The 27,638-nt window shown below is 39.9% G+C and overlaps 1 protein-coding gene and 1 pseudogene across 2 annotated transcripts; one reads left to right on the forward strand and one right to left on the reverse strand.

Annotated features, from left to right (window-relative positions):
- On the reverse strand, positions 1-27,638 carry ZNF582 (zinc finger protein 582). Of its 2 annotated transcripts, none has more exons than XM_089901991.1 (5): positions 27,252-27,638; positions 25,860-25,948; positions 24,114-24,240; positions 23,767-23,862; positions 1-4,294 (listed from the first exon to the last, which is right to left on the reverse strand). In XM_089901991.1, the coding sequence occupies exons 2-5, from the start codon at positions 25,866-25,868 to the stop codon at positions 3,243-3,245; spliced, it is 1,284 nt and encodes a 427-aa protein (XP_089758117.1). In that variant the 5' UTR covers positions 25,869-25,948; positions 27,252-27,638; the 3' UTR covers positions 1-3,242. The 2 variants fall into 2 exon arrangements, with proteins under 2 accessions (XP_089758117.1, XP_089758116.1); XM_089901990.1 differs by lacking the exon at positions 1-4,294 and adding an exon at positions 4,301-15,611 and having other exon boundaries at positions 27,252-27,625.
- Positions 8,763-17,710, forward strand: LOC115802563 (solute carrier family 25 member 36 pseudogene; annotated as a pseudogene).

The raw sequence follows: 27,638 nt of genomic DNA on the forward strand, positions 1-27,638 counted from the left end.
TGGAGAATGGAAAGTGTTTTATCAGTTGATGCTGGAACAACTGGATATCTATATGCAAAACAAACAAACAAACAAAAAACAACCAACTTTGATCCATCTCTTGAAGCGTATACAAAAATTGACTCAAAAATATGATAGAGCTAAATGTAAAACCTAAAACTACAAAACTTTTAGGAGAAAATATTTGTGGCTTTAGGTTAAGCAAAGGTTTCTTTTGATATGACACCAAAAACACAATTCATAAAAGATAAAAATGATAAATAATGACCTCATCAAAAATTAAGAATTTCTACTCCTCAGAACATACTCCTAAAATGAGAAGATAACAGCCTAGAGAAAATTTGCATTTCACAAATATGAAAAGGGATTTGATCTGGAATATATAAAGAGCACTCAAAGCTCAAAAGAAGGCAAACAAATCAACTTTAAATGGGCCACAGATTTGAACAGATATTTCATTAAAGATTAACTGATGGCAAATAAGTACATGAAAACATGTTCAATGTTAGTCATTAGGGAAATGCAGATTAAAACCACAGTGAGATACCACCACGCATATTAGCATACATAAAATAAAAGGAATGTCCACATACCAACATTATGATACGGAATAAATGTTGGAAAGGATATTGTTTGTAGGCATGTCAAGGTATATGTTAATATAAAAATATACTTGGAAGGAATAATGTCAGTGTATTAAAGTATTTCACATAATTATACAAGATTATATATGAAATTGACTGATTTTATTATAACCACTTAAACATTCTGTTGGTATAGTGAAGAAGAACAGTTGTCACAAATCAAGAATAACTGAAACATAATAACTGATTGCTGTAATGACTTCATTCTGATCTTGTCAATTATCCTAAAACCTAACAAAAGTTGGAAATAGAGAATATTGCTTTCTCTCTGTTTAGAAATTTTCACAGAATATATATGGTTGGAAGACTAAAGCAAAAAGAAGAAAAATTATATTGATGTCGTTCACGATGTAACAGAGGAATTTAAGAAGCATATATTTCAAGGACTATTAACATTATTTCCTACAAAACAAAAACAAAATAATACATTTTAGGACTGCAAGCAGTTCTTTCAAGATTCATGCTTAAAGATTTCAGAGATGCTTAAATACAAACTTTAAAAATAAAGCAAAACAGTGATATTATGAAATCTTCCTTTTTATACTTGACTGAAGGAAACCTCAAAAGTAATGTTGTCATTTGGATATAGAGGAAGACATAGTTAGAACTGGTCTTCTTGAGACATATGTTAAACTTGCTTAGCTAAAGTTTTGTTCAATTCTCTTCCAAGGACAGCCTTTACAAACATTTGTATAAGTTATGTAAAAATTGAGAAATGTAACTTGCTACTCATTTTTTAAAATTTCCATTTTAAAGAAGGCTGAGTAAAAGAAGACATTCCACATTTTCTAAAGAAAATGCATATGTTCAGGTGATTCTAAATTATTCTTATTTTTTGTGGTTAATAATTATTTTTAAGTATCACATTCTGATTCTACCTATGTCATCATGCCATTCTTCAATGCAAGGATCAAGTAATTTTTAAATATTTTCCTTTTAGTTAATCTGTGTAAACTGTGGAAGGATAATCAAACTTGGAAATAGATATGTTCTTCTAAATTCCTGAAAAATAATCTTCTAGTTTAAAAAATACTAATGAATATATTACTGGTTTAAAAATATTTCCATTTTAAAGAGAAAAAACTAAGATGTATTAATATGCTAGTTCTTATGACTTTTTAAATTTAAATTCACAATTAACGTAGAAAACTACCTGGCTCTCATAGGTACTCAACATTTTTTTTGTAATTGGGAGGTTGAGGACATCTGCAAATCTTGGTTTCTGTTTATATATTGAAATTATGCAAGATTCAGAAAAGGAGTTGATGAAATCTGCATGTTTTCAAACTTGGAAATTTGTATCATATTTTCTATACACTTATAGTTTGGTAAATCTTTGCTCCTAACAACTGATACTACAGTTTAAAAAAAAAACACTTAAGTGAATTCCCTATAAAATCTGTCCTTTTCTAATATTCAGGCAACTCTGGAAAACTTAGGTTTGTCTTTATAGGAAGTGAAGTATATCTAAATTTGAAATTTATTGGTATCAAAAATGTAAAGCATTCAACCTTATTTTTGAATACTCTTTGTGTGTGTTATTACATCCTCTTTTTTTTGTTTGCTTGTTTACATCCTCGTTTTTAACAATACTGTAGCATACTTTTACGAAATTTATAAGTGCTTATATTTTCTTTTCAAAGAAAAGGTTTCAAGGTTAATAAAACCTACTTCTCTGTTTAAATTTCAATTAATTTTTTTTCTTAATGCTGTCTGTTGGTGAGTTATGTTCATTTTCTACCTTCTCGAGGTCTCTGGTTCACTTATTATTGACATTGTTTGTAGTTTTCTTATCTATAAATGCATTTAAAGTAGTAACTTTGAGTATAGATATGGTCACATCCCACGGGTTTTGTTTTATACTGCTCATTCACTTCATCTTGCTCTCATTGTTTCACTGAAGGAGAAAATATTAGGTAGTATGTAACATAAATATTTTGTTAATGTCTAACTTATTACATTTTTACCTGGGCTATAGCCCTATATGATTGTTTACAAACTTCTCCACACCTTCCTCAACTTGATAGTTAAATGTTTAACTGTTGTTTTTAAATGTGTGGTGTTTTATTCACTGTGTATTTTCTGATGCACAGTAAATGATGAATGGGGATTTTTTTTTAACTTACATTCTTCAAATATGAATTTTCTTTAGCCATAAGAGACTTATGGCTAAAGAACTTCCCACATACCTGACATTCACAGGATTACTTTCTCTTTTGCTTTCTTTATGTAAGTTAGAATTAGCTTAAACTAAAGGGTTTCCAAAATTTCTCTACTTTAATGGTTGCTAGCCAGCATGGATTTTCCAATTACTAATGATTGATAGGTAGTGTTGGGAAGCTTTGCTACATTATCACATTAATATGGTCTTTAATGTTGAATGTGATGGTGATGAATCTGCCGATGAATGTAACATGAGTTGAACCAAAAAGCGTTTCCACATTTCACAAGGTTGTACATAATTACCTGATGTTCCTTGAGGGATGAGACCAGTGAAGTCTTTGCTTCACTTATTTATGGGGATTTTCCATAGCATGAATTCCTTAAAGTTGAGGAAGAGGAGAGTGCCCGAAGGCCTTCCCACATTTCTTACATACGTTAGGTATGAATTTTCTTATGTCGAGTAAGTTGTGAGCACTGACTAAAGGCTTTCCCACATTCCTTGCATTCATAAGGCTTCTCACCGGTGTGAATTATCTGGTGTTGTTTAAGCTGTGAGCCCTGCCTAAAGGCCTTCCCACATTCATTACATTTATAGGGTTTCTCACCAGTATGAATTCTTTGGTGGTGGTTAAGCTGTGAGCCCTGCCTAAAGGCTTTCCCACAAACCTTACATTTGTAAGGTTTCTTACCAGTATGGATCCTCTGATGTTGAGGAAGATATGAACGATGGCCAAAGGCCTTTCCACATTCATTACATTTATATGGCTTCTCACCAGTATGGGTTCTTTGATGTTCATTAAGTTGGGTGATACCTCTAAAGGCCTTTCCACATTCCTTACAGACATAGGGCTTTTCTCCAGTATGAATTCTCTGATGTTTAATAATCAGTGATAAGTAACTGAAAGCTTTTCCACATTCAGTACATTGATAGGGTTTTTCACCAGTATGAGTTCTGTGATGTACGTTAAGTTGTGAGAGCCGAACAAAGGTTTTTCCACAATCCTTACATTCATAGGGTTTCTCACCAGTATGAATTCTCTGATGTCTGGTAAAGAGTGAGACAGAACCAAAGGCCTTTCCACATTCGGTACATTCATAGGGTCTTTCCCCACTATGAGTTCTCTGATGTTGAGGAAGATAGGAACGGCGATGGAAAGCCTTCCCACATTGCTGACATTCATAAGATTTCTCACCAGTATGAATTTTCTGATGACTAAGAAGACATTTCTTCTGCCAAAAGCCTTTTCTACATTCATTACACACATAGGGTCTACTTCCAGGTGGAATGTTATGAAGCAGGTTATGGGATGTTTGCTGTGTCAAAGCAGGTATTTCTTCATGAGTGATTATGACTTGACTGGAACGTCCTTCCTCATTTCTGTGATATGTTTCAAATGTGCCTTCACATTCCCAGTCATCTTGGAAACTGGGGTTCTCAGGATCTTTGTTTATAAATTTTTCCATTTTCTCCCATTGGGATACCTGATCTGAAAAATAATGAAAAAGCAGAGATGCTTTAGTGCCTGGTGTCAGTTAGAGCTTCTTTAGAAGAAATAGTTTTAAACTGAAAATAATGCTTATGGAAAAAGTAAGTGTTCCATACAGCTCCCAAATGTGACTACGCAGTTCCTGTTCTCCAAAATCCCCAGAGTTCCTGCTTTAGCCGGAAGGATCCAGCCAATCAGCAATGCATGCCTGAAACATTGATGGGATACTAGGTGGGCTCTGACCTGGAAGAGCTGCCCCCCTGGCTGCAAGGACCAGACACAACCTCATCAGGGCAGCACGCAGGATGAGGTTGGGTGCCCTTGGCCAAGGAGCAGTGCACAAGCCCAAACCAGGAGCAAGAACAAGACAGCAGCATATATTGAGAGAGAACATAAGTATGGCTTAAAATGCATCAAGAGATCAAGGAAGAAACAAAAATCTTAACTGCTGAAAGGAAAACAAACCAAGCAAAGGACACTGACAAAAACTAAATAGAAATTTTAACAATTGAAAGTACAGTGACTGTAGTTAGTTTTGTCAACTGGCATTCAGTATCCATTCCCACCTCCTAGTTGGCCTTCCTCTACTTAGGCTGGGAAAGTAATTTTCCAGCTCCTGGCACTGAAGACTCTGAAGGGAACTAAGTTTCCACCCTTTAGGCACACTTGTGTGAAATTCAGATGATAGAAGCAACATTTTCTGCTGCTTTGGCTATCAAAAGGTGGTTGCTGGCCTCTTCACTCCAGTTTAAAAGTACGTGTGGCAGCAGTGGTGGTGGCTTCATCGCCTTACTTTCTGATCCCAGATCATAGCTAAGGCAGTGTGCACTTGCAGGTGGTGGTCCTAGTGGCAGCTCCTGTGTCTCTACATCTTGGCTGTGGCTGAGGTAGCACATCTTCCAAAGATTCAGTGTTGCCACGTTCTGGAAGGCATTTCTGGAGAGCCAGCTCCTGTTACCCTTCTAACAGTTTTTAAGCACCCATTTCCCATATTTTATATCTATAAATACCTTCCTAATTTAAAAAAGACACACACATACACAGTCTTAATACTGATCTTAAGAAATTAGGAAAAAAAAAAAACAGGATTTCAGGAGAAGATAAGCCAGAGCAACCCTTCCAATAAAAACACATTTAAAAAATAAAACTTACACCAAAAAATCTTTATCAAAGATCTGAAAAAAATAGCCCAGAATTACCAGGCAAAAATCTAAGGAAACTTGAGCTACCAGCTCAAAGAGTACTGAAGCTGGTTTGCCCTGAGTACCAATCCTAATTTTAGTTCAGGTGATCGTGTGTGTGTGTGTGTGCGTGTGTGCGTGTGTGTGTGTGTGTGTCTTTTTTGCCCAAACCCATGTCAGGTGTCTTAGTCCATTTGGGCTGCTGTAACAAAATAGCACAGACTGGGTAAGTTATAAACAACAGAAAATTTTTTCTCACAGTTCTGGAAGCTGGGAAGAATGAGCTCAAGGTGCTGGCACTCAGTGTCTAGGAAATCAATTCTTATGTTGAGCCACCATATTTTGGAGTCAAGCTAAGTTTGCAGCTTAGCTTGAGCCCTAAGACAAAAGTAAAGTCAGTTTAAGATCGCATGTGAAAGGAGCCTCATTTTCTCTGTAAACCTTTGAGAAAAGAGTTTAAAAGGAAAACCTTTGAAAGCCAAACAGGTGAGGTTTGTTTGTTTTTCCTTCCTCACTCAGCTACTAGGCTGCTGTCTCTTCACCACCAACAGCTATTCCCTTGTTCCAACAATCGATCACACTTGGCTGAGAATTGCTAAACTTTCCATGTAGGAAAATGAGTGGGACCTGGTCATGCTATTGCTATCCAAATGCCCAATCCCTTGAGGGTACATGGATACAGCAAAGTAAAGAGAATGGCTTGAAAAATCAGGAAGGTGAAGTTTCAGAAGTAACTCAGACCTATTTCCAGCTTTACAAATCTCAAACTGTTGCTTCCAAAATGCAGTCAAACACTTTAGCACTTCCCTGGAGGGTCAAGATGGAGGAATCATGATGCTCAGGTGATAGTGAATTATGAGAGGACGGTCTTAACCAACAGCTGAGACTCCTGTCGTTCTCCAGTTTGTACACATCCCTCTGGGTGGCTATGTGTGGGAGGAGAGGGAGGGAATTAGCCACCCACACACACTCTGCTTAAGCGGAGTTGATGGCCACATCTTTGTGGCTATCCTGATAAGAAAAACCAACATTTTTAGACTTTGAGAGCTGAGTGACAACATGACCCTAAGGGGACGGGCAAATTTGCCTCGGAAAGGGAAAGAGGGCACTATAAAAAAAATTTTCTCAGATAGCCTTAATGTATTGAGTCCAATACTAGTTAAATAAATTACCTAACACCCATGAATTTACTCATTTAAAAAAGTATTTGAATGTAATCAGCAAATTTCTTTCTGACAGTGCAATTTAAATACAATTATTTTTTGAGAACACATACATCATTGTGAATGTTTAACATTACCACAGACATTTTCCCTTGTTCTGAAAAATTCTTCAAACATAATTTTTATTAACTGTAGAGTAATCCACTACATGAATGGACATGAGATTCACATGTAAGTCTATGACTTGCCCAGTCATTCTTGATTGTAGGGCACTCCTTTTAGATAAGACCTTAAGGTCTTTCCCAGAATCTGCTTCTAGACTAGTGGTTCCAAATTTCTGAGAGGTGGTATACATATATTGAGTCTAAACAGGGTGAGACTGCTGGAGTTGGAAGGGCAGCTGCACCAGTATCCTTAACTTCTCCATGCCTCAGTTCTCTAATCTTTAAATGGGATAGGTGACATTATGTACCTCAAAGTGTTGCTGTGAGGATTGACTTATGTGCTTACTATATTATAGTGCTTGCTACATAGTGATTAGCAAATATATATATATATGTATATATAAATCTGTATGTATATATACACACATCTATAGCTACAGATCTTCCTCAATTTACTATGGGGTTATGGCCTGATAACCCCATGGTAAGTTGAAAATATTCTAAATCGAAAATGCAATTAATACACCTACTGAACATCATAGCTTAGCCTCGCCTACCTTAAACGTGCTCAGACCACTTATATGAGCCTACAGTTGGGCAAAATCGTCTAACACAAAGCCTATTTTATAATAAAGGGTTGAACATCTCAGGTAACTTATTGACCACTGTACTGAAAATGAAAAATAGACTGGTTGTAAGTATATCCATTGTTTACCCTCATAACCTCCTGGCTGCCTGGGAGCTGCAATTTGCTGCTGCCTAGCATCATGAGAGCATCATAGAGCATAGCACTAGCCCAGGAAAGGGTCAAAATTAAAAATTCAAAGTAGAGTTTCTACTGAATGCATATCGCTTTCACGCCATTGCTAAGTGAAAGAATCCTAAACTGAACTATCGTAAGTTGGGGACCATCTGTATATATAGGGTGACATCTATATCGGCATATATCATATATTTATCAATGGATATCAGTCAGTCAGTCTCTTTCTTTCTCTAAACTCACACACACACTCTCTCTCTCTCCCTGAACTAACTCTAGTCAGGCTCCTCTAGGCCCCAGTCTTGGGCTCTGTCCTTCACCCATTTAGTCCAGTTTTAGGAAGAATTCCCCTAGGTCAGTTTATCAAGAACACCACCACCCGCCCCCATCCTTAACATCTCATCACTCTCGCCAGCCCTCAGCAAGAACCCTATTAAGTCCTTTTAGCCAGATTCTCCCTCTTACCCTTGATGGTTCTTTTTTAGTAACCGTATATCCAGTGACACCGCCCCCGTTCACTATAAATCCCCACTTGTTCTTGTATTTGGAATGGAGCCCAGTTATGAACAAAGGTCTCTCGCCCTATGGCAATAATTCCTGAATAAAGTTTGCCTTGAGAAGCTTTCGATTCTGTCCGGCTCTGGTATTTTTTGACAATATACTGAGGAAGGCTCAGATAACTTTGGGAATCCATACAACTACAGTCCTATTCCTAAGAGAAAACGCAAAAAAAAAAAAAAAAAAAAAAGCAAAACTGCACAAAACCTTAAGTGGTTTGTGGGGTCTACGAATCCCAGATCAAGTATCTTTAAGGAAAAGACGCTGGGATCTATTTGTGGCTGGACACATTCCCTGCCGCCATGGTCTCTGAGAAACGTAGTCCAGAGGCAGGATAGCCAGAACTTGGTCATCCCATCACCACCCCCGAACCCCCAAAGTACCTTCCCCGCCACCCATAAAGAGCTCGGACCCGGCCCCGGGCGGAGCCGAACGTCGACCCGCTCTAACGCAGAAACAATCGCCCGGAATTAAAACGCGCGAAGGCTCCGCGGACGAACCCGCTTATAAATTCCAGGGAGCGTGGGCTCCTCAGTTGGACAAGAAGAAGGCATCCGAGAGCGGCCCCGCCGCAGTGCCTTCTGGGAAATGTAGTCCAGAGCCGGAGGGCCGGTCGCCCGAAGAATGCTGGGAAGACAAACCCGGACCGTGATTGGGCCCCGGCCGCAGTTGGCTTTTGGGAGTGTAGTTCGGCGTGTCGCTCTGGTCAAGCTGGAGCCCGGTCTTCCATCTCCTCAACCTTGGCCTCGTCTGACCGCCCAGAACCGAATATTTCTCCGTGAGTTGTGCCTGTGGGCCATGACCTGTCCTGCGTACTTCTCCGGGTATGAGCTGTTGGGCAGCCTGTTTGTGACAGAGGGGAGGCTGTGGGTCTGTGACGTGAGAGGTTTGGCCCAAGACGGTGCCAGTGACTGAGGGTGGGGAGAGGCAGGTGAGTGGATACACCTGCCTCTGCGTGGGTGGCGGATGGGATTCTGCGACGTGGAGCGTGACCGTGCGAGGAGGGCTTTGAATGTGACGTGTCTTTGTGTGTGACCGCAGGTCTTAGAATGTGTGGCCTTGGTTATGTGTGAAAAGTTGGTGTGACTCTCAACCTTCCTTCAGTCTATCAGTGTGACCGGAGTTGTTCAGAAACTGTGTAGGTTTAAGAAAACATGAATGTGGGTTTCTGTTTGGTTGCCTGTGGGATTGTGATAAGTGCTTCCAGGTTTGCTTTCCCCCTTTACAAATAGGGTAATAACTCCAAATTTCTTATTACCCTGAAGTTCTGCAGCAAAGCGCAAACAACATAAAACATGATAAAAACATGACTTTTACATTAAATAAACTCAAAATTATTATACAGAAAAATTCAAAAACAGCCTAAAATGTTAAAACATGAAGATGGGTTTGTTCAAAACAATTTCTTATCAATAGTATGGTACGGCCTGTCTTGGCTCTGCCCCAAACACCACAGTTAGTCATTTCCCTTTGCTGATTGTAATGTACCTGCAGAAATTCAGGAAGCCTTGGACTGCAGAATTAGCGTTACCCATCCTGAAGCGCTCATCTACAATATGCATGGCCTGGTCTGCCCACTCTCTGAGGAAGGATGCTTTCCCTCAGAAGGTCTCGAAGCTTGCCCAAGGCAACAGTTTCTCCCTGAGCCAGACCCAGAACTCAGAGTTTCTATCCCTTAATATAGTTTTGTTTTCATCTGGCCTCATGGCTTCTGTGATGTCATGAAGCAAATGTCTGCTATCTCTGATATTGCTTTCTCTAAAGAGTTTACCACCTTGATTCCACCCATATGGGGCTGGAATAAATAGAGGAACATTTCCCTGTAGGCCTTGTATTTCATGGAAGGAAATTTTAGAGTCACAGAGATCTGACTGTAAATACCAACTCAACCACTCACATTCTACAAGTCACTTGTAGTTTGTGGTTTTCAGCAAGTCACTTTTCTACATCTGTCTTTATTTTTTCTCCTACAAAGAAAATCTGACTGCAAGGTTATTTTGAGGAATTACGATTACTGATATTAAAAGTGATGTTAGCATAAAGAGGTTGAATCTCACACTTTAGTTGTTACTGCATCCCTTTTACATCTTCGAGTTTTTGAATCATGAAGATATACTGCTTATTCAAAATATTAAACATTTTTAAGCAGAAATAAAATAGAACAATTGAGAATAAACAATATTTAGAAGAAAATTACCTTGGGCTAAAAAAAAGACATGAGATATTTAAATATATCCTGCTAAGTTCCCGAATTCTAAGGATAGAAAGAAACTCTTGCCAAATGCTGGGATGGAAGCAGTTACTGTGGTAGGCAGAATTATGGCCCTCCAAAGATGTCTATGTCCTAATCCCAGGAACCTGTGGGTATGTTTTTACATGGCAGGAGGGAATTAAGTTGCAAATAAAATTAAGCTTGTTAATCAGCTGACCTTAGGACAAGATTATCCTGGGTTGTCCAGATGAGCCCAATATAATCACAAGGGTCCTTAAAGGTGAAAAGAAAGGAGGAGGCAGAAGAGTCAGTGTCAGAATGATGCAATGTGTGAAAGACTCAGCTGGCTACTGCTGGCTTTGAAGGTGGAAACGGGCCACACCAAGAAAGGTGGTGGGTAGCCTCCAGAAGCTGAAAAGGCTAGGAAATAGATTCTCCCATAGAGCCTCTAGAAGAGAACACAGCCCTGTCAAGACCTTGGTTTTGGCCCATTGAGACCTGTTTCAGACTCTGACCTCCAGATAATAAATGTGTGTTGTTTTAAGATGCTAAGTTTTGATAATTTGTTACAGCAGCAACAGGAAATGAATACATCCCCATAAGCTAAGAGAAACAGACTAGCATTGGGTTCCTCTTCTAGATCAGAAGCCAGAATTCAGCGAAGTGACATCTCTGGATTACTGAGAAAAAAACTGTAATCCAAGAACATTCCACTAACCAAAAATATAACTTGTGAAGGTCCAAGGAACTCTTTTGGACATATAAGGATTCAGAGAATACCAACTAACATTTATTGAGATAAATATAAATACTCAATAAAATAGTCTAACCAAATTGCATTTGAAATAAATCTGTTACCTCAAGACAGGGGAAAACAGTAAAAAAAACAGTGGCCAGCAATGAATGTTACTCTGAATACTATATTTAAGTTTAAATGGAAATCATGAATGGGTCTGGCAGTAAGTAATATAAGCATCAAATACAGTGAGTCCCCTACATACGAACCTTCAAGTTGCAAACTTTCAAAGATGCAAACATGCATTCAATCACGTTAGTTCATGTGTCTGGCGTACATTGTCATGTGTATGCATCCTCTCCAAGTGGTTGTGCTTTTGTGTACTTTACTATGCAGTACTGTGTAGAGTACAGTAGTACAGTATCTTTAAGCCCAGGATGTCTGGAAGCATAAAAGCAGCGGTGATGAAACTGGTAAGAAGCGCCAGCTGTTGTACTACAATACTTTTCAAGGTACTGAACTGGAAGATTAAAACTGTTTTATTTTTGTGTTTGTTTTTTATGTATTATTTGTGTGAAAAGTATTATAAACCTATTACAGTAGGTACTATATAGCCGATTGTGTTAGTTGGGTACCTAGGCTAACTTTGTTGGACTTATGAACAAATTGGACTTACGAACATGCTCTCAGAACAGAACTCGTTCGTATGTAGGGGACTTACTGTAAATAAGAGTAAAACTAGTAAAGCTATGAGTTTTCATTAGGTTAGTAAAATGGAGGAAATGTTAAAGAACAGGCTGTGAAGGAAAGGAAAGAGAAAGCAAGGATGGTCTCTTCTCAGAGGACAGTAACAAAGAAAACTAATGATGGGCTAGAAAGTATAATAGTGCTCTCATTCTGCCCAATAATGATTAAGAATGGGGAGATAACCACTACCCTAAGCACAGTGGGAAGTTCCAATTTAGCAAGAGAAAAGGAACATAAGGAAAGGAAAAGACCAAGAAAACATAAATAGTACAAAGTAAAATGAAAGGAATAAGATGAAGTTATTACACTAAATAAAAATGTGGGGCTTCCCTGGTGGCGCAGTGGTTGAGAGTCTGCCTGCCAATGCAGGGGACACGGGTTTGCGCCCCGGTCTGGGAAGATCCCACATGCCACGGAGCGGCTGGGCCCGTGAGCCATGGCCGCTGAGCCTGCGCGTCCAGAGCCTGTGCTCCGCAACGCGAGAGGCCACAACAGTGAGAGGCTCGCGTACCGCAAAATAAAATAAATAAAAAAAATAAAATAAATTGAATTTCCCTACAGAAAAAGAAATTTGTATTTTGAGTTATTAAAAAATTAGCTATATGTTTTTTTATAAGAAATAACTAAAATGACAGAGGTTGAAAATAAATGGATGGGCAAAAACATGCCAAGTAAACAAGGATAAATCATTATTATTAGTGTTATACAGTATGGAAATAAAATACCAAAAGGATTATACTAGGCCAAAGTTGGCAAACTTCTTATCTAGAGGACCAGATAGGAAATAAATAGGCATTGTGGCCACAGTCCTTGTTGCAACCACTCACCTCTACTGTTGTAGACAATATGTAAATAAATGAACATGACTGTGTTCCAATAAAACTTTATTTATAAAACAGGCAGCAGGCCAGATTTGGTTTGTTGACCCCTACACTCAGCAGAGTAGGATATTGTTTAGTGATAAAAGTATGACTCTTAAATAGGGGTTAAGTTATATGTCTTTATAGGTCAAACAACATAAAGTAAAAAATCTCTGGATATTCAAGATTGTGGTTAAAAAATTCAATTTTAGGAAATTCTGATCCAGTATACCAAATTATATAAGAATGTGGAGAATTTTATCATTATAATCTACTGCTTAAATAGAATCTAGTATCCAAAAAAAATATACATTATTTTTCAATGTTATGGAACACATACAAAAATCAATCCTGTACTTAGCCACAAAGAAAAATGCTAAATACAAAAAAGTAGATACTTTCAGGCCACATTTACCAATCATAATAAAATAAAATTTGAAGTTACATCACTTAGGATGCTTTCAGCTCAAGTTTACAAAATGTCCAACTAAAAGTAACTTCAGCAATAAAGGTTTATTTTTCTTAGATAACAAGGCATCTAAGAGACAGTTCCAAATTGGCCTCGTAGCTCAGTGTTAGGGTGCTGGGTCAGCTTCTTTGATGTCCTCTCTTTTCTGCTGTTGGTTCCAAGATGGCTGCAGCAGCTCCAGGCATCAAGTTCTCAGAGGAAAATGTTTAAAAGCAAGAGATGAAAGAGGAGGGAGTCTTCCTAATGTATTTGTCTCTTCTGAATGAGGAAGATCTTTCCCAGAAGGCCCTGTAGATTCCTAGAACATACTGGCCATACACTGGAACATCTGGGCCATCTTGAGCTGCAAAGCGGGCTGAAAATTAGCATGTGACATCTGCAGCTTCTAAGACAAGACACAAATGCTCCCAACAGGAATGGGAATTGGGTATGGCTGCTAGGTAGGCAACCAACCCCTTCTGTCTGTGATATTATAAAAGATAATCTACAACCTGGAAACTAAGAAACAGCCTCCTAAATTTAGTTTACTCTTGGATCAGAAAGAAATAAAATATGAGATTATTGTAGGATAACACTTTCTATTTCATCATTTTCTGTTTTTGTTTTCTGTTCATTTATTCATCATCAGGGTGTTTGGTATTCTCTTTTCTGGCTTCTTAAATAGTACATTTAGTATATTTGAGTACTATCTTTCAGGTTTTCATGTTTTGCGTATACTTAAAGGCCATAAAAGTTCCTCTGAGTAACTTCAGCCACATCACACATTTCTTGACATGTAAAAACTCTCATTGTCATTCTGTTCATTACCACTGATGGTAACTGCATGACTTAGTTTCTTGTTAACCCAAGAGTAATTCGGCTGTTTTTTTTTTTCTTTTTAATTTCCAATAAAATTCACACTTGGCTATTGTTAAAATTATTACACTGTGGTGAGAAAATGTGATTCTGGTGTGTGTTAGAGACAAAATTTTTTCCAACCTTTTCATCTTTGACAATCATGGTCTAAAAAATTTGCATCTGTATAATTTTTCTTCAATATGAATTTTATTACTCAGGATAAAGGACAACTCTGAATAAAGGAATTTTCACTTGCATTACATTCTTCATGTCTTTCTCCAAGACAAAAAGAGTAAGTTGTGATTAGCCTAAGCTAATGGACTCTTCCCATTATTTCCATTCATATGGTTGCTTGCTAACATAAATTCTCTGATGATTAATAAGGGATAAGTGCTGATGGAAGGTTTTTCTACATTTATTAAATTCACTTGTGTTTCTCTATTATGCATTCTCTGATGTTGAATGGTAGTTGAGTCATGATTTAAAGTCCTCCCACATTCCTTATATTCATAGGGCTTTTCCTCAGTATGAATTACCTGATGTTGAATCAGTTGTGAGCAATGGCTGAAGGCTTTCCCACATTCCTTACATTCATATGGTTTCTCACCCGTATGAATTCTATAATGTACAGTAAGATGTGAGACCCGTTTGAAAGCCCTACCACATACCTTACATTGGTAGGGTTTCTCTCCTGTGTGAATTCTCTGATGTTGCTTAAGTTGTGAGTTCACCCTAAAGGCCTTCCCACATGCCTTACATTCATAGGGTTTTTCACCAGTATGAATTCTCTGATGTCGAATAAGAGTTGAGCCTTGATTAAAGGCCTTCCCACATTCTTTACATTCATAGAGTTTCTTGCCAGTGTGAATAGTGTGATGTTGAATCAACTGAGAACGATGACTAAAGGTCTTCCCACATTCCTTGCATGCATAGGGTTTTTCACCAGTATGAATTCTATAATGTACTTTAAGATGTGAGATCCGATTGAAGGCCTTGCCACATTCCTTACACTGATAGGGTTTCTCACCAGTATGAATTCGTTGATGTTCAATCAGCTGTGAGCTTCGACTAAAGGCCTTTGCACAATCCTTACATTCATAAGGTTTCTCACCAGTATGAACTCGCTGATGTTGTATGAAATTTGAACCAGAATTGAAGGCCTTTCCACATTCCTTACATTCATACGGTTTCTTGCCAGAATGAATATTCTCGTGTTGAATTAGTCGTGAGCCATATTTAAAGGCCTTCCCACATTCCTTACATTTGTAGGGTTTCTCATTAGTATGAATCCCTTGATGATTAATAAGGAAGTCCTCTTGCCAGAAGTCTTTTCTACATTCATTATATCCATAGGGTTTTTCTCCAATATGAATTTTCTGATAAAAAGTAAGAGATGCTTGCTGGTCAAAAGCAGACATTTCTTCATTATCGATTATCATTTGACTCAAATGTCCATCTGGATTTCCCTCTTGCCTGTCAAACTGACTTCTGCATTCCCAATCATCTCGGAAACTTGAGCACTCAAAACCATAACTTGTAAGGCTTTCCATTATCTGCCACTGGGGTGACTGTACTTCATAACTGTGCTGCTTTGGAGATAATACCTTAGTATCATACCTGGACTCCAATACTGAAAAAGAACAAAACAAGTATGTATTTGTTTTTTCCTTTTCCAGAAAAAGTAACTTCTATAGTAAAAACTGGAAAGTTCAGACTCAGGATAATATCTGTAAGCTCTTGAATGTGACTAAGAAATTAGAAAATGGAGTAGAACAGAGAAAGAGGAAATACCATAAATAAAGATGAATGAGGTAATCAGAGAGATTATAAGAGTAGTTCTAAAATGTTAGTGTGGATCAGAATCACCACTGAACCATGGTTTTAAAAAATGAATGTTTCTATGAAACCCTAGAAAAGACACATATGAGTAACAGAAAGCAAATCATTTGTTGCCAGGGGCTGGGGGGTATGAGCAATTGTGTGGGAAAGAGCATAGGGAACTTTTCAGGGTGATAAATATGTTTTCTATCTTGTCTGTGGCAGTGGTCATGTAAGTGTATACATTTGTCAGTAGCCATTAAAATATTGTACTTAAGATGCATGCATTTAATATAAATTATACCTCAATAAAGTAGATTTTTAAAAATGATGGAGAGGGGTGACTGGATACTTCTCTGGCCAGAAGAACATGACGGTGCATCTGCTTGACAGGGGATGTGGTGGTATAGGAGGGCTATTTTCACATGTCCACTGGAAGGTGTAATAACACAGCTGTGGCCTTCTGCTGTAATGCTTTCTGTCTCTGAAGTTTAGCTGAACACCGTAGCTAGAGCTAATGTCAGCTGGACCAGTCTCTCCTGGACTTTTCCACTGCCTAAAAGTGTCCTTGGAAAAAGGAGGGCCTTTTTCCTTGTTTAGAAGATTAGGCCCAAATTTAATAGGGGTGGCCTCTTCCAGAGCAATATTCTTTGCTGGTTATTCAAACTGCGAGGAAAGGCTGAATGGCGTATTTGATCTTGATTCTACCTGGTACATGATTTCCGTACAGTGGCCCGTTTTACTGCAGTCACAGAAATCAGTCCCATTTGGTTAATAAAGAATTGGTTTCAGCTTCATGCAAGGAACTATGGGGAAAAGTGAATAGGTGCTTTTGAATGTATTCATAAGTTATACACAGAAGGCCAAAGGGGACTTTATAGGGGCACGTCTGCTTCCTGTGGTAGCATATCAGAGACCACTATTGCTTTTTTTGTGAAATTATTAAGCAAAAACTACTGGAATAAAAGATTACTTTGACAATGCAAGATGATGAAAAGTCTGTGAAAGAAGTATCAATTTTCTGGGAATGATGCTGCTGTCACCTCAAAAATTTGCACCACGTGAAGTTGTAAGAACAAAAAGAGTGAAAAGAGCAAAAAGTAGAGGTATTTTTTCAGACACCATGTTTGGTTGTTGAAGAGGGAAACTCTCTTTACGGGTCTCTTTATTGTGCTCTAACAACTGTGCTAAGACAGATTCCAAACACATCCATTATAATGGCTACCTATGAACTGGTGGTCCATCTACTCAATGGTTAGCAACATCTGGCTGCCATCCTATAAAGAAGGGACCAAAAGATTGCAGTGGACCAAGGAATATTAAAGCCAGCCTGGTGGACAGAAGAAAATTAGTTTGGGAATGTAACTATGCTCTAATGGAAATCTGGTTTTAGGAACTAAAGTGATAACACATTACTTGGTCTTTTTGGCAATGTGAAAAAAACTGCTGCCTCTAAGGACATGACATTAAAAGCACTCCTCTCTCCAAAATGCCATATTTTCTGTCACAGACATCAGACACAGTTGAGTTTTGCTGATTTATGGCGGTCAGAGTACAGTGTTTATTCCATGAGCACTTTGCACTCATCTGGATTAAGCCATCTCTAATCATATATTGTGCTATAACTATACAAAGATAGTACTAATTTTCTAATTTCTGGCTTCTGTTCTACTTCTTGTAAAGTTGCAAAATAGCAACAATAATAATGAGGTCCTCTGTATTATTTTTATATTTTCCTGATAGGATCTGCTGCAGTTTTTTAGAAGCTGATTATTTAGCATTAGTAGTTACTGTTTTTAACAACAAATGAAATAATGTCTAAAAATCTTATGTATAGCCTTAGCATTAAAATGTTTTGGTTTCCTCATATGGAAACTCAAAGGATCCCAAATGGCCAAAACAATCTTGAAAAGGAAGAACAAAGTTGGAGGCCTCTCTCACTTCCTGATTTCAAAGCATATTAAAGAGCTACAGTAATCAAAACAGTGTGGTACTGGCATAAAGGAAAACATAAAGACCAGTGGAACAGAATAGAGAGCACAGAAGTAAACCCATATACATATTGTCAAATGATCTTCAACAAGGATGCCAAGACCACACAATGAGGAAAGGACAGGCTCTTCAACAAATGGGGCTGAGGAAATTGGATATCCACATGCAAAAGAAAGAAGCAGGACCCTTACTTTATACCACATTTAAAAAAATAACTCAAAATGGATTAAAGACCTAAACCTAAGACTTAAAACTATAAACTAGAAGAAAACATAGGGGAAAAGCTTCATGACACTGTATCTGGCAATGGTTTCTTGGATATGGTAACAAAAGCACAGGCACCAAAAGCAAAAATAGACAAATGGGACTATATCAAACTTAAAAACTTCTGTGCATCAAAGGAAAAAAATCAACAGTGAAAAGGCAACCTACAGAATGGGAGAAAATATCTGCAAACCATATAACTGGTAAGAGGTTAATAGACAATATAAAGAACTCCTAAAACTCAACAAAAAACACAAATAACCTGATTTTAAAATGGGCAAAGGACTTGAATAGACATTTCTCCAAAGAAGACATATAGATGGCCAACAGGCGTATGAGAAGATGCTCAACATCACTAATCATTTGAGAAATGCAAATCAAAACTATAATGAGATACTGCCTCACAGCCATTAGGATGGCCACTATTAAAAAAAAAAAAGTGTTGATAGGGTGTGGAGAAATTGGAGCCCTTGTGCACTGTTGGTGGGAATGGAAAATGGTGCCGTCACTATGGAAAATAGTATAGTGGCTCTTTAAAAAGTTAAAAACAGAATTACCATATGATCCAGAAATTCTACTTTTGGGTATATATCCAAAAGAATTGAAAGCAGAATCTGAAAGAGATACCTGCACACCCATGTTCACTGCAACTTTATTTACAATAGCCAAGAGGTAGGAGCAACCCAAATGTCCATTGACAGATGAATGGATTAAAAAATTGTGGCATATACATACAGCCTTAAAATGGAAGGAAATCCTGTCACATGCTACATTATGGGTCACCCTTAAGGACATCACGCTAAGTGAAAGAAACCAGACACAAAATGCCACATATTGTATGATTTATGCGACATATCCACAATAAGCAAATCCATAGAGACAGAAAGCAGATTAGTGGTTGCCAAGTGCTGGGGGGGAGGGGGAATGAGGAATGACTGCTTAATGGGTATGGGTTTCCTTCTAGGGTATGTCTAGGAAAAACACACTTCTCAACACCATTCTACTCTCCATACTTCACTTCTGACACTTCTGGTCACCAAATGTGTGTGGGTTTTTCGCTTACACCAAGCAGCCCTCCATCTCTCTGGTAGATACTGATTGGGCAACCTACAAATTCAATTCCAACACTATCTTGCTGCAGATCTCACAGATTAAGGGCTCAGTCTCACAAGACTGCCCCTACCAGCGCCCCACCCCCCATAAATGGAAGTTCCCACAACCCCCTCCATGGGTTTTAATCATTTGCTAGAATGGCTTGCAGAATTTAGGAAAACAGTTTACTTACTATATTACCAGTTTATTACAAAGGATGTAACTTACGACTAGCCAGACAGAAGAGATGCATCGGGCAAGATGTGGGGAAAGGCTGTGGAGCTTCCATACCACCTCTGGGCACACCACCCTCCCAGCACCTCCATGTGTTCGGCAAACTGGAAGCTCTCTGAACCCCATACTTCAGGGACTTTTATGGAAACCTCACTATGTAGGCATGATTGATCAAATCATTGGCCATTAGTGATTAACTCAACCTCCAGCACCCCCTTTCCTGGGGTTGGGGGTGGAGCTGAGAGTTCCAACCCTTTAATCACATAATTGGTTCCCCTCTCAACCAGACCCCATCCTGAAGCTATCCAGGAGACCCCAGCCACCAGTCATCTAATTAGCATATAAGAAGACACTTATGACTCTGGAGATTCCAAGGGTTTTAAGACTTGTGTGCCAAAAAAACAGAGATGAAGAACAAATATATATTTCTTATTATAAATCACAATATCACAGGGTGATAAAAATATTCTGAAACTAGATAATGGTGAATGTACTAAATGCCAATGAACTATACACTTTAATAAGGTGAATTTTGTTATGTATATTTTACCATAAGTTAAAAAAATTTTTAAACCATTTTCCATAAAAACTATAAATGACCACAACTGGCTCAAGAAATGCAACACTTGAATGTTAGATTCAGTATTCAGTATCAGGAGTTCAGTATTAGGAAACCTATTCATATAATGCAGATTTTATAGATGGAAAGAAAAAACTAAAATATGAAAAGGCGGATCTTCTTTAACCTAAGAAAATACCCCATCTCATTCCTATGGCTGATATTATGCTTAATGAAAGACACTAAAAATATTCCTATTAAGGCCAAGAACAAGATTAGTACGTAAAACCCCTCTTAACAGTGTTCTGCGGGTACTACATAATCAGCATCCTAATCAGGCAAGAGAGAACAACCTGCAAGGTATAAAAATGTAAAAAATTATCACCATTTGCAGATGATATAATTGAATACTTGGAAAGCTCAAGAGAGTTACATAAGAAACTGTCATAAACAATGAGAAAATTCAGTAAGTTGCGTTAGCTACAAAATTCATCTGAAGATGTGAATGGCTTCTGTCGTATATAAAAAAATAACCAGTTGGAGTATAAAATGAATGCCATATTAGTCTATATTATAGATTATGCCAGTAACAGCAATAAATATAAACTACCTAGGAATAAATGTAATAAGACACATATAAGATCTATATGAAGAAAATGTTAAAACCTTGATCAGGGATGGACATAAATGAAAGGAAAATCCTGTCGTGTTCTTCAATAGAAGATTCCGCATAATAAAATCAGTTTTCTCCTAAATTAATCTATAAATTTACAGTGATTGCAGTAAGAAAAATTGCATGATTTTATTTTTTTTGAAAGCAAATATTCTGATTCTAGGGTTTGGATAGAAAAGTAAATGAGACTAGCCAGGAAAACTCTGAAAGATAAGAACGAAGAGGTACTAATTGTACCAGATATTTAAAACATTTAAACTCTTAATAAATTAAAATCATAATGGTATAGACACATGGTTAGAGAGGGGCTAGAACAGAAAGTTCAAAAATAGATCCAAATACAGAGGTGATAAAGCAGACAACAAAGGTGGCTTTATACATTAGTGGTGAAGAGATAAATGCTATTTCAATAAGTGGATAATAATCTGGAAAATAACATGAAATCACATCTTACACTGGACAAAATTCCATATGGGTCATAAATTTCATCATAAATAAGCTAGAAAAATATCACAGGAGACTCATAACCTCAGAGGGTGAAGTTCTCTTTAAATATGACACAAACCCACATATCTAAGGAGTAAACAAATTGAGCACCTCAAACAAACACATGCTGTCAAAACTCAAACGACAAAAGCAAAAAAATCTGTTCTGTGACATTTCAGGTGTGGTAGGCAGAATAATGGCCTCCCAGAGATGCCCATGTCCTAATTCTCGGAACCACGAATATGTTAGGTTAAACGGCAGCACACAGCTTCTCTCCCCATGTTCACTCCACCCCTGATCTCACTCACTCCAAGGGGTTAACTACCACTTCAACGTGGATGAACCTACCACATCAGTAACACTTAGTTCTTAGCTTCCCATTTGAAATTCTCTTGAATGCTGCAGAAACTGTTTATGGACATGATTTTGGTCTCGTGTCACACTGTAACTTTGGGTCTAATCAGGGAAGATTTTGTCCCCTCAGGGGACACTTGGCAATGTCTGGAGACATTTTTGGCTTCACAAGTAAAGGGAGGCCAGGGAAGCTGCTAAACATCCTGCAATGCATAGAATGACACCCCCTCCACCCTGGCCCCAACAAAGAATTATCCCACTCAAAATGTCAATACCACTGAGGTTCAGAAATCCCCCATCCAGAACAGGAGCACCCCAGGCAGAAGGGACAGCAAGGGAAGAAGCCTCGAAACAGGAATACGCTTGATGTTTCAAAGCCAGGATGCATATACTTGTATTGTCTGCTTTCGTGCTCCCATGGCAGAGCTGAGTACTTGCGACAGAGCCCACAGAGCGGGCAAAGCCTGAAACACTTAACTGTCTGGACCTTTAAACAAGACATTTGCCAACCTCTGTTAATGTAACAGCAAAGAGGCTTGTGTGGCTATAACCGAGTCAGCAACATGGAGGGTGGTAGGAAATCAAGTCAGAGTGGAGGCCGCAGGGCAGATTTTCTAGAGCAACTTAGTCCAACACAAGTTTCTGTGATACTGAAAATGTTCTATTCTATTCCAGTACGGCAGCTACTAGCTACACATGGCCACTCAGCATTGGCACTGTGGCTAGGGCGACTGTGAAATGGAATTCTATGTTTCATTTTAGTTAAAATTTAAACAGCATGTGTGGCTGATGGCTACAGTACAGACACAGAGCCTTCTAGGCCATGGTATGGGTTTTAGGTTTCCTCTTGAGTGATGGGAAGTTGTGGGCAGGTTTGTTTTTTGTTTTTTGTGGGTTTTTTTTGTGGTACGCGGGCTTATCACTGTTGTGGTCTCTCCTGTTGCGGAGCGCAGGCTCCGGACGTGCAGGCTCAGCAGCCATGGCTCATGGGCCCAGCCGCTCCGCGGCATGTGGGATCTTCCCGGACCGGGGCGCGAACCCGTGTCCCCTGCATCGGCAGGCGGACTCTCAACCACTGTGCCACCAGGGAAGCCCTGTGGGCAGGTTTTGAGCAGAAATGTGATACACCCTCACTGAAGTTTTGAGACGGTCTGGCTGCTGTGTGGAGAATGCACTGTAGTGGACAACAGTGCAGGCAGAGGCACAGGGAGGAGGCTACTGCAGTAGTCCAAGTGGTGCTGGGGACATGGGTGGTAGCAGTGTTGTTTGTTGGTAAGAAGTGGTTAAATTTTGGATATATTTCAGGGCAGAGTGAACAGGATTTCCTGACTGACAGACTGAATACATGTGTGAGACAGAAAAGTCAAGGGTGCTTCAGCAGTTTTTGACTTGAGCAATTAGAATAGAGTCCCCTGTTACTGAAGTGCAGAAGAAAGGGGGAAGAGTATATTTGTTAGGAAGGATCAAGGACTCCCTTTTGGACTTAAGCTCAAAGTGTCTGGTGAACATCCAAGTGGAGTTGATAAGAAGGCTGTAGGATAGAGGTATCTGGAGTTTTAAGGGAGAAGCTGAACATGAAGGTAATAATTTGTGTTGTCCAAAAGAACTTTCTCCAGTGATGGAAATATTCTGTATCTGCATTGTCCAATACTGTAGCCACAAGCCACAAAATTGCTATGGAACATTTGAAATGTGGCAAGTGCAACTGAGGTACTGAATTTTAAAGTGTATTTAATTGCAGGGAATTCCCTGGCGGTCCAGTACTTAGGGCTCCATGCTTTCACTGCCAGGGGCCCAGGTTTGATCCCTGGTCCAGGAACTAAGATCCCACAAGCCACACGTCATGCCCCCCACCCCAAAAGTATTTAATTGTAATGAATTTAAATTTCGATGGCCACACGTGGCCAGTGGCTCCACATTAGACAGCACAGGTGTGAGTGGTACGTATAGCATGGTCATGGAGAAGGTCCTGGGGAATGGAAATAAACAGAAGAGGCCCAAGTCTGAGCCCTGGGGTGCTCCAGCTTTTACAGAAAATGAGAAGATCCAACAAAGGAGGTTGAGGATGGTTAATGAGGTAGGTGAGAACAAGAGGTAGTGATGACCCAGATATACATAAATGTTTCAGGAAGGAAGGAACAACCACTTTTGTCAAATGCTGACGATAAGCTACGGAAGATGATGACTGAGACCAGACCTCTGAGTTTGGCAACTTGGAAGGAAATTTTTCTAACTCAAAAGGACTGCCTCCTCACCAGCCAGCTAGACAGTTATCTGCAGTGGGCTCTCTCTCCCCACACATGCCTCACTCACCTGGGCACTGGCCTCCTGTCGCTACTTTCTCCACCATCCAGGGCTCTCTGCCTTGTTCCAGGAAGGAGATCACATCAGGTTTGGAAATGGCAAAACCTGGATGTGAGAAGAAAACATGCCATGCAGTTACGGTGCGGGGCCCCAGAATTCAGACCTAGGGCCTGGTTATCGAGCAGGAGAGGCAGTTGCAGGACGGGCCAGGGGAATATGTGAGTCACCTGAAGGCTGAGGAAGATGTAGCTTCAGGCCATAGAGCTACCCTTTAACCAATCAAAAGACACCCCAAAATTGGTAAGAAGGAAGAGATGTGCCCAGGGGTAACCTCCAAACTGACCACATCGCCTTACCCAGTGAGACCAGGTTGCTATAGATCTCCAACATCACATCTCTGTACAAATCCCTCTGAGCAGGCACCAGCTGTTCCCATTCTTCTTGGGAGAAGACTACGGCCACATCCCTGAACAAGTCTGAACCCTGGAACAACAGGCAGGTATGTTATATGTGTATTTCAAGGAAATGTTTTTCACTGGGGTGAGAGGAGATGGAGGAGGTCTCTGCAAGAACGGGGTGTTCTGGTGAAAAAGAAGGCTGGGGCTGGAGGCCTTAGATGTGAACAAGTGACAGGAAAAGATGAGCACAGGTAAAAGAGATGTTCAAATATTCTTGAACTTCCCTTTTTACTACAAACCAAAGCTCTTGTACTCAGTTCTGGGATGAAAATTAAAATCCAGCCAAATGGAGTTTCTCAGTTGTAACAATATAATCAAGCACACTGCTTACTCTGTCCTTGGTATATGATAAATTCTCAATGTGAAACCTATCATTTGTACTTTTATGGAGTAACAACAACAAAACCCAACAATTTTTGGTAGACTTTCCCCAAAATGTTTTATTAAAAAATATTTTGTATCTTAGAAAACAGACCTTTCATTTAAGTCAAGAATTGCTTCAAAATGTAGGCTCATGATTATGTGAAAGCGTATCACAAACATTTTTCCTTATGAGAAAAATCTTCAATGAAGATTACTTTATTAGCTGTACAATTTTCTATCAAGTGAAATAACTGACTCAACCATTCTCTTCCTTTGGATGCAGAGGTCTCCAAGGTCAGATCTCTTAAGGCTGTTCCAAAACTATGACTACCCAGATTCTGAACATCTATCCATCTGTCTATCTTTCAGTCCTCAGCTCTGCACTTTGCTTGCTTTTAAACTCAAGAAGCTGATGGAGAATAACCAAGATTCCAATGCTCTGTTCAACTCCAAACTGAACCTTAATTCTGGCATCTTAATCTCTCCTAGATTCCCAGCTAAACTTCAGTTACACACCCAGTTGTCAATACAGGAGATGTCACCCCCCACACTGAAATTGAGACCAACCAATACCAGCTTCCCTGCTTTTTTGTGTGTGATCCCTCATCAGTAACCATCACCATTTCATCAAACCTCAGTTCCTATAAGGGATGCTCTCATTTTGTGTAAGGAAATGGATTTCTTCTCCCTCTGGCCTCCCAGCAAAATACCAAGCAAACAGAAGATATGGAATGCTATATAGAATGAATCCGTGCGGGCACTGATCAGAGTGGATGGGGCTATGGGAGAGGGTACTAGCTGCCTGGTCTTTTTTTTTTAATTTTTATTTTTTTTAAATTTTTGGCTGTGTTGGGTCTTTGTTGCTGCGTGCGGGCTTTCTCTAGTTGTGGCGAGTGGGGGCTACTCTTCATTGTGGTGCGAGGGCTTCTCATTGCAGTGGCTTCTCTGGTTGAGGAGCACAGGCTCTAGGTGCGTTGGCTTCAGTAGTTGTGGCACATGGGCTCAGTAGTTGTGGCTAGCGGGCTCTAGAGTACAGGCTCAGTAGTTGTGGCGCACGGGCTTAGCTGCTCCACGGCATGTGGGATCTTTCCAGAGGCCAGGGCTCGAACCCGTTCCCCTGCATTGGCAGGCAGATTCTTAACCACTGTGCCACCAGGGAAGCCCTGCCTGGTCTTTTTATTCCCTAAAATGGGAACCTCTGAGAACCAGATTCTTGGATGGAACCCAGGTGGGAAGCTTCAGGATAAGGAAAGCAAATACTTATATGATTTTAAAACTCACAAGGGACATGACTGTCAAAATTTCATGGGTTGACGGGTCCTCCTCCTGGTTTCTCTCTTAGGGAAGGGCAGAGTCCTGAGATGGCAGAGCTGAGGGAGGAAAGAGCAAACATGAGAGGCTAGGCTTGCTTCACAGCTCCCAGAATGCCACGGTGACAAATGCCCGCCTCCTTTACTCCCCATCCCCCCAAATTAGAGGGAGCTGGGACAAACTGTGGCCTTTACCCAGCTCCACCCTGTTACTGATGCAAATCTGAGGTGGGGATGCTCAGACCTGGTCCAGTGACTAAGGATGGTGTCCCAAGGACAAGGAAGGCCGTCCTTAGGCCAGGGAGCAAAGCCTGCCTGATCTGCATCAGCCCAGCCCACAATGAAACATTCCCAGAACCAAAGCATTTAACTGTCTCATTCCCACAATGTAACACCTTTGGAAGTCTCCCTGGCTCTTACCCTAACTTCCTAACTCACAAAGAACCTTACAGCCATACCTAAGGCCTGGCAGACACCATTTTGTGGACCCTGCCTGAGTCAACAAATGTTTGCAGTGGGCAAATTAGATGGAGCAGGTCCCGTACTCCATTATCATCACATAAACGTGCCCCTGCACAGATATATAACAGTGAGCAAAACTGTGTGCACAATATTTGCTGAAAAAACAGAACCAAAGATTAGTACCTAACAGTTCACAAGTAGGCAAGTAGTTGAATCATTTTTGGCACAGCCGTATTATGGATGCCAAGCAACTATCAAAAATGATGTGGAACAACATCAACTGACAAATATATTCACAACTGGACCCTTTGTACAACAAGAGAACATTCAGCAAAAGAAGTCAAACCCACCCACCTACTGACACACAGGTTAACCACCCCCCCCCCAAAAAAACACCCACAACTGGAATGGAAAACAACCAAGTGTTAACAATGATGCCATTTAACCACTTCCTGAGTTCATCAGTAAAACCTCAGTATTTTATAAAAGAGCTTAGGACAGTGCCTGGCATGTTACAAATATTTAATTCTAAGTAATGTAATGTGTAAATGAAATAATGATAAGTGTTCCTTAATATCATGTAGTAGGACTTTTTCCTTATGACCACTTTTTTTTTAAGCATTATTTGTATTATCTATAAATAGTCTATTACAGCGGTGGCTAGTGATTTACTCAACCACTTCCCCACGGTTGGACAAATTTTCAACAAGATCCTCTAAATTGTCTCCAAGTTGCTCCTTCTAAACTAGTGGTTCCAAATCTTCTGGGGTCTTGCAACTCGTTGACAGTCTCATGAAACAAGACTTCGCCCCAGATCTTTTAAAAAGCACGCGTAAGAATAAACGCAAAACATCCGTAAGTATTTTCTGGAGGTGGGGACTCCCCCAACAGACACACCCACCTAAGGGGTCTATGGACCCGGGCTATGAGCCCTGATGCCGACAGGGGGCGCAAGCAGGGCGCGCGCCGCGGGGGACGATGGGAAGTGTAGTCCAGAGCCGGGAAAGCCGCAGACCAACGATGAAGCGAGACGTTCGGGTTCTTCCCAGGCCCGCGACCCGCCCGGCCGCGGCGCTCAGTCCTGCGTGGACTCCGGAGCGCTTGGCAAGCTCCGAAGACCCTCACCTGCCGCCTCCTCGGGTCCAGCTGTCCCCGTGGTCGCGCCCCGCGCAGCCCCAGGTGCGCTTCCCCCTCCGTACCGGCGGACTCGGGAGCCGGAAGACAGCGCAGACGCACAAAGCCCCTTGGCTGATGTGTCGCGATTGGGCCAGCGCCGCAGTCTCTTCTG

This window comes from Delphinapterus leucas, chromosome 20 (genome assembly GCF_059928025.1).
Source record: "Delphinapterus leucas isolate spDelLeu-1000000601 "Yukka" chromosome 20, BTC_Dleu_Yukka2, whole genome shotgun sequence".
NCBI lineage: Eukaryota > Metazoa > Chordata > Mammalia > Artiodactyla > Monodontidae > Delphinapterus > Delphinapterus leucas.

Coding starts and splice junctions, on each gene's coding strand:
- ZNF582 (XM_089901990.1), bottom strand. Junction 23,863..24,113: donor TAGCAACCTGGTCTCACTGG/GTAAGGCGATGT, acceptor TCTCACATCCAG/GTTTTGCCATTTCCAAACCT. Junction 15,612..23,766: donor GACAGGAGGCCAGTGCCCAG/GTGAGTGAGGCA, acceptor GTTCTTTTTCAG/TATTGGAGTCCAGGTATGAT.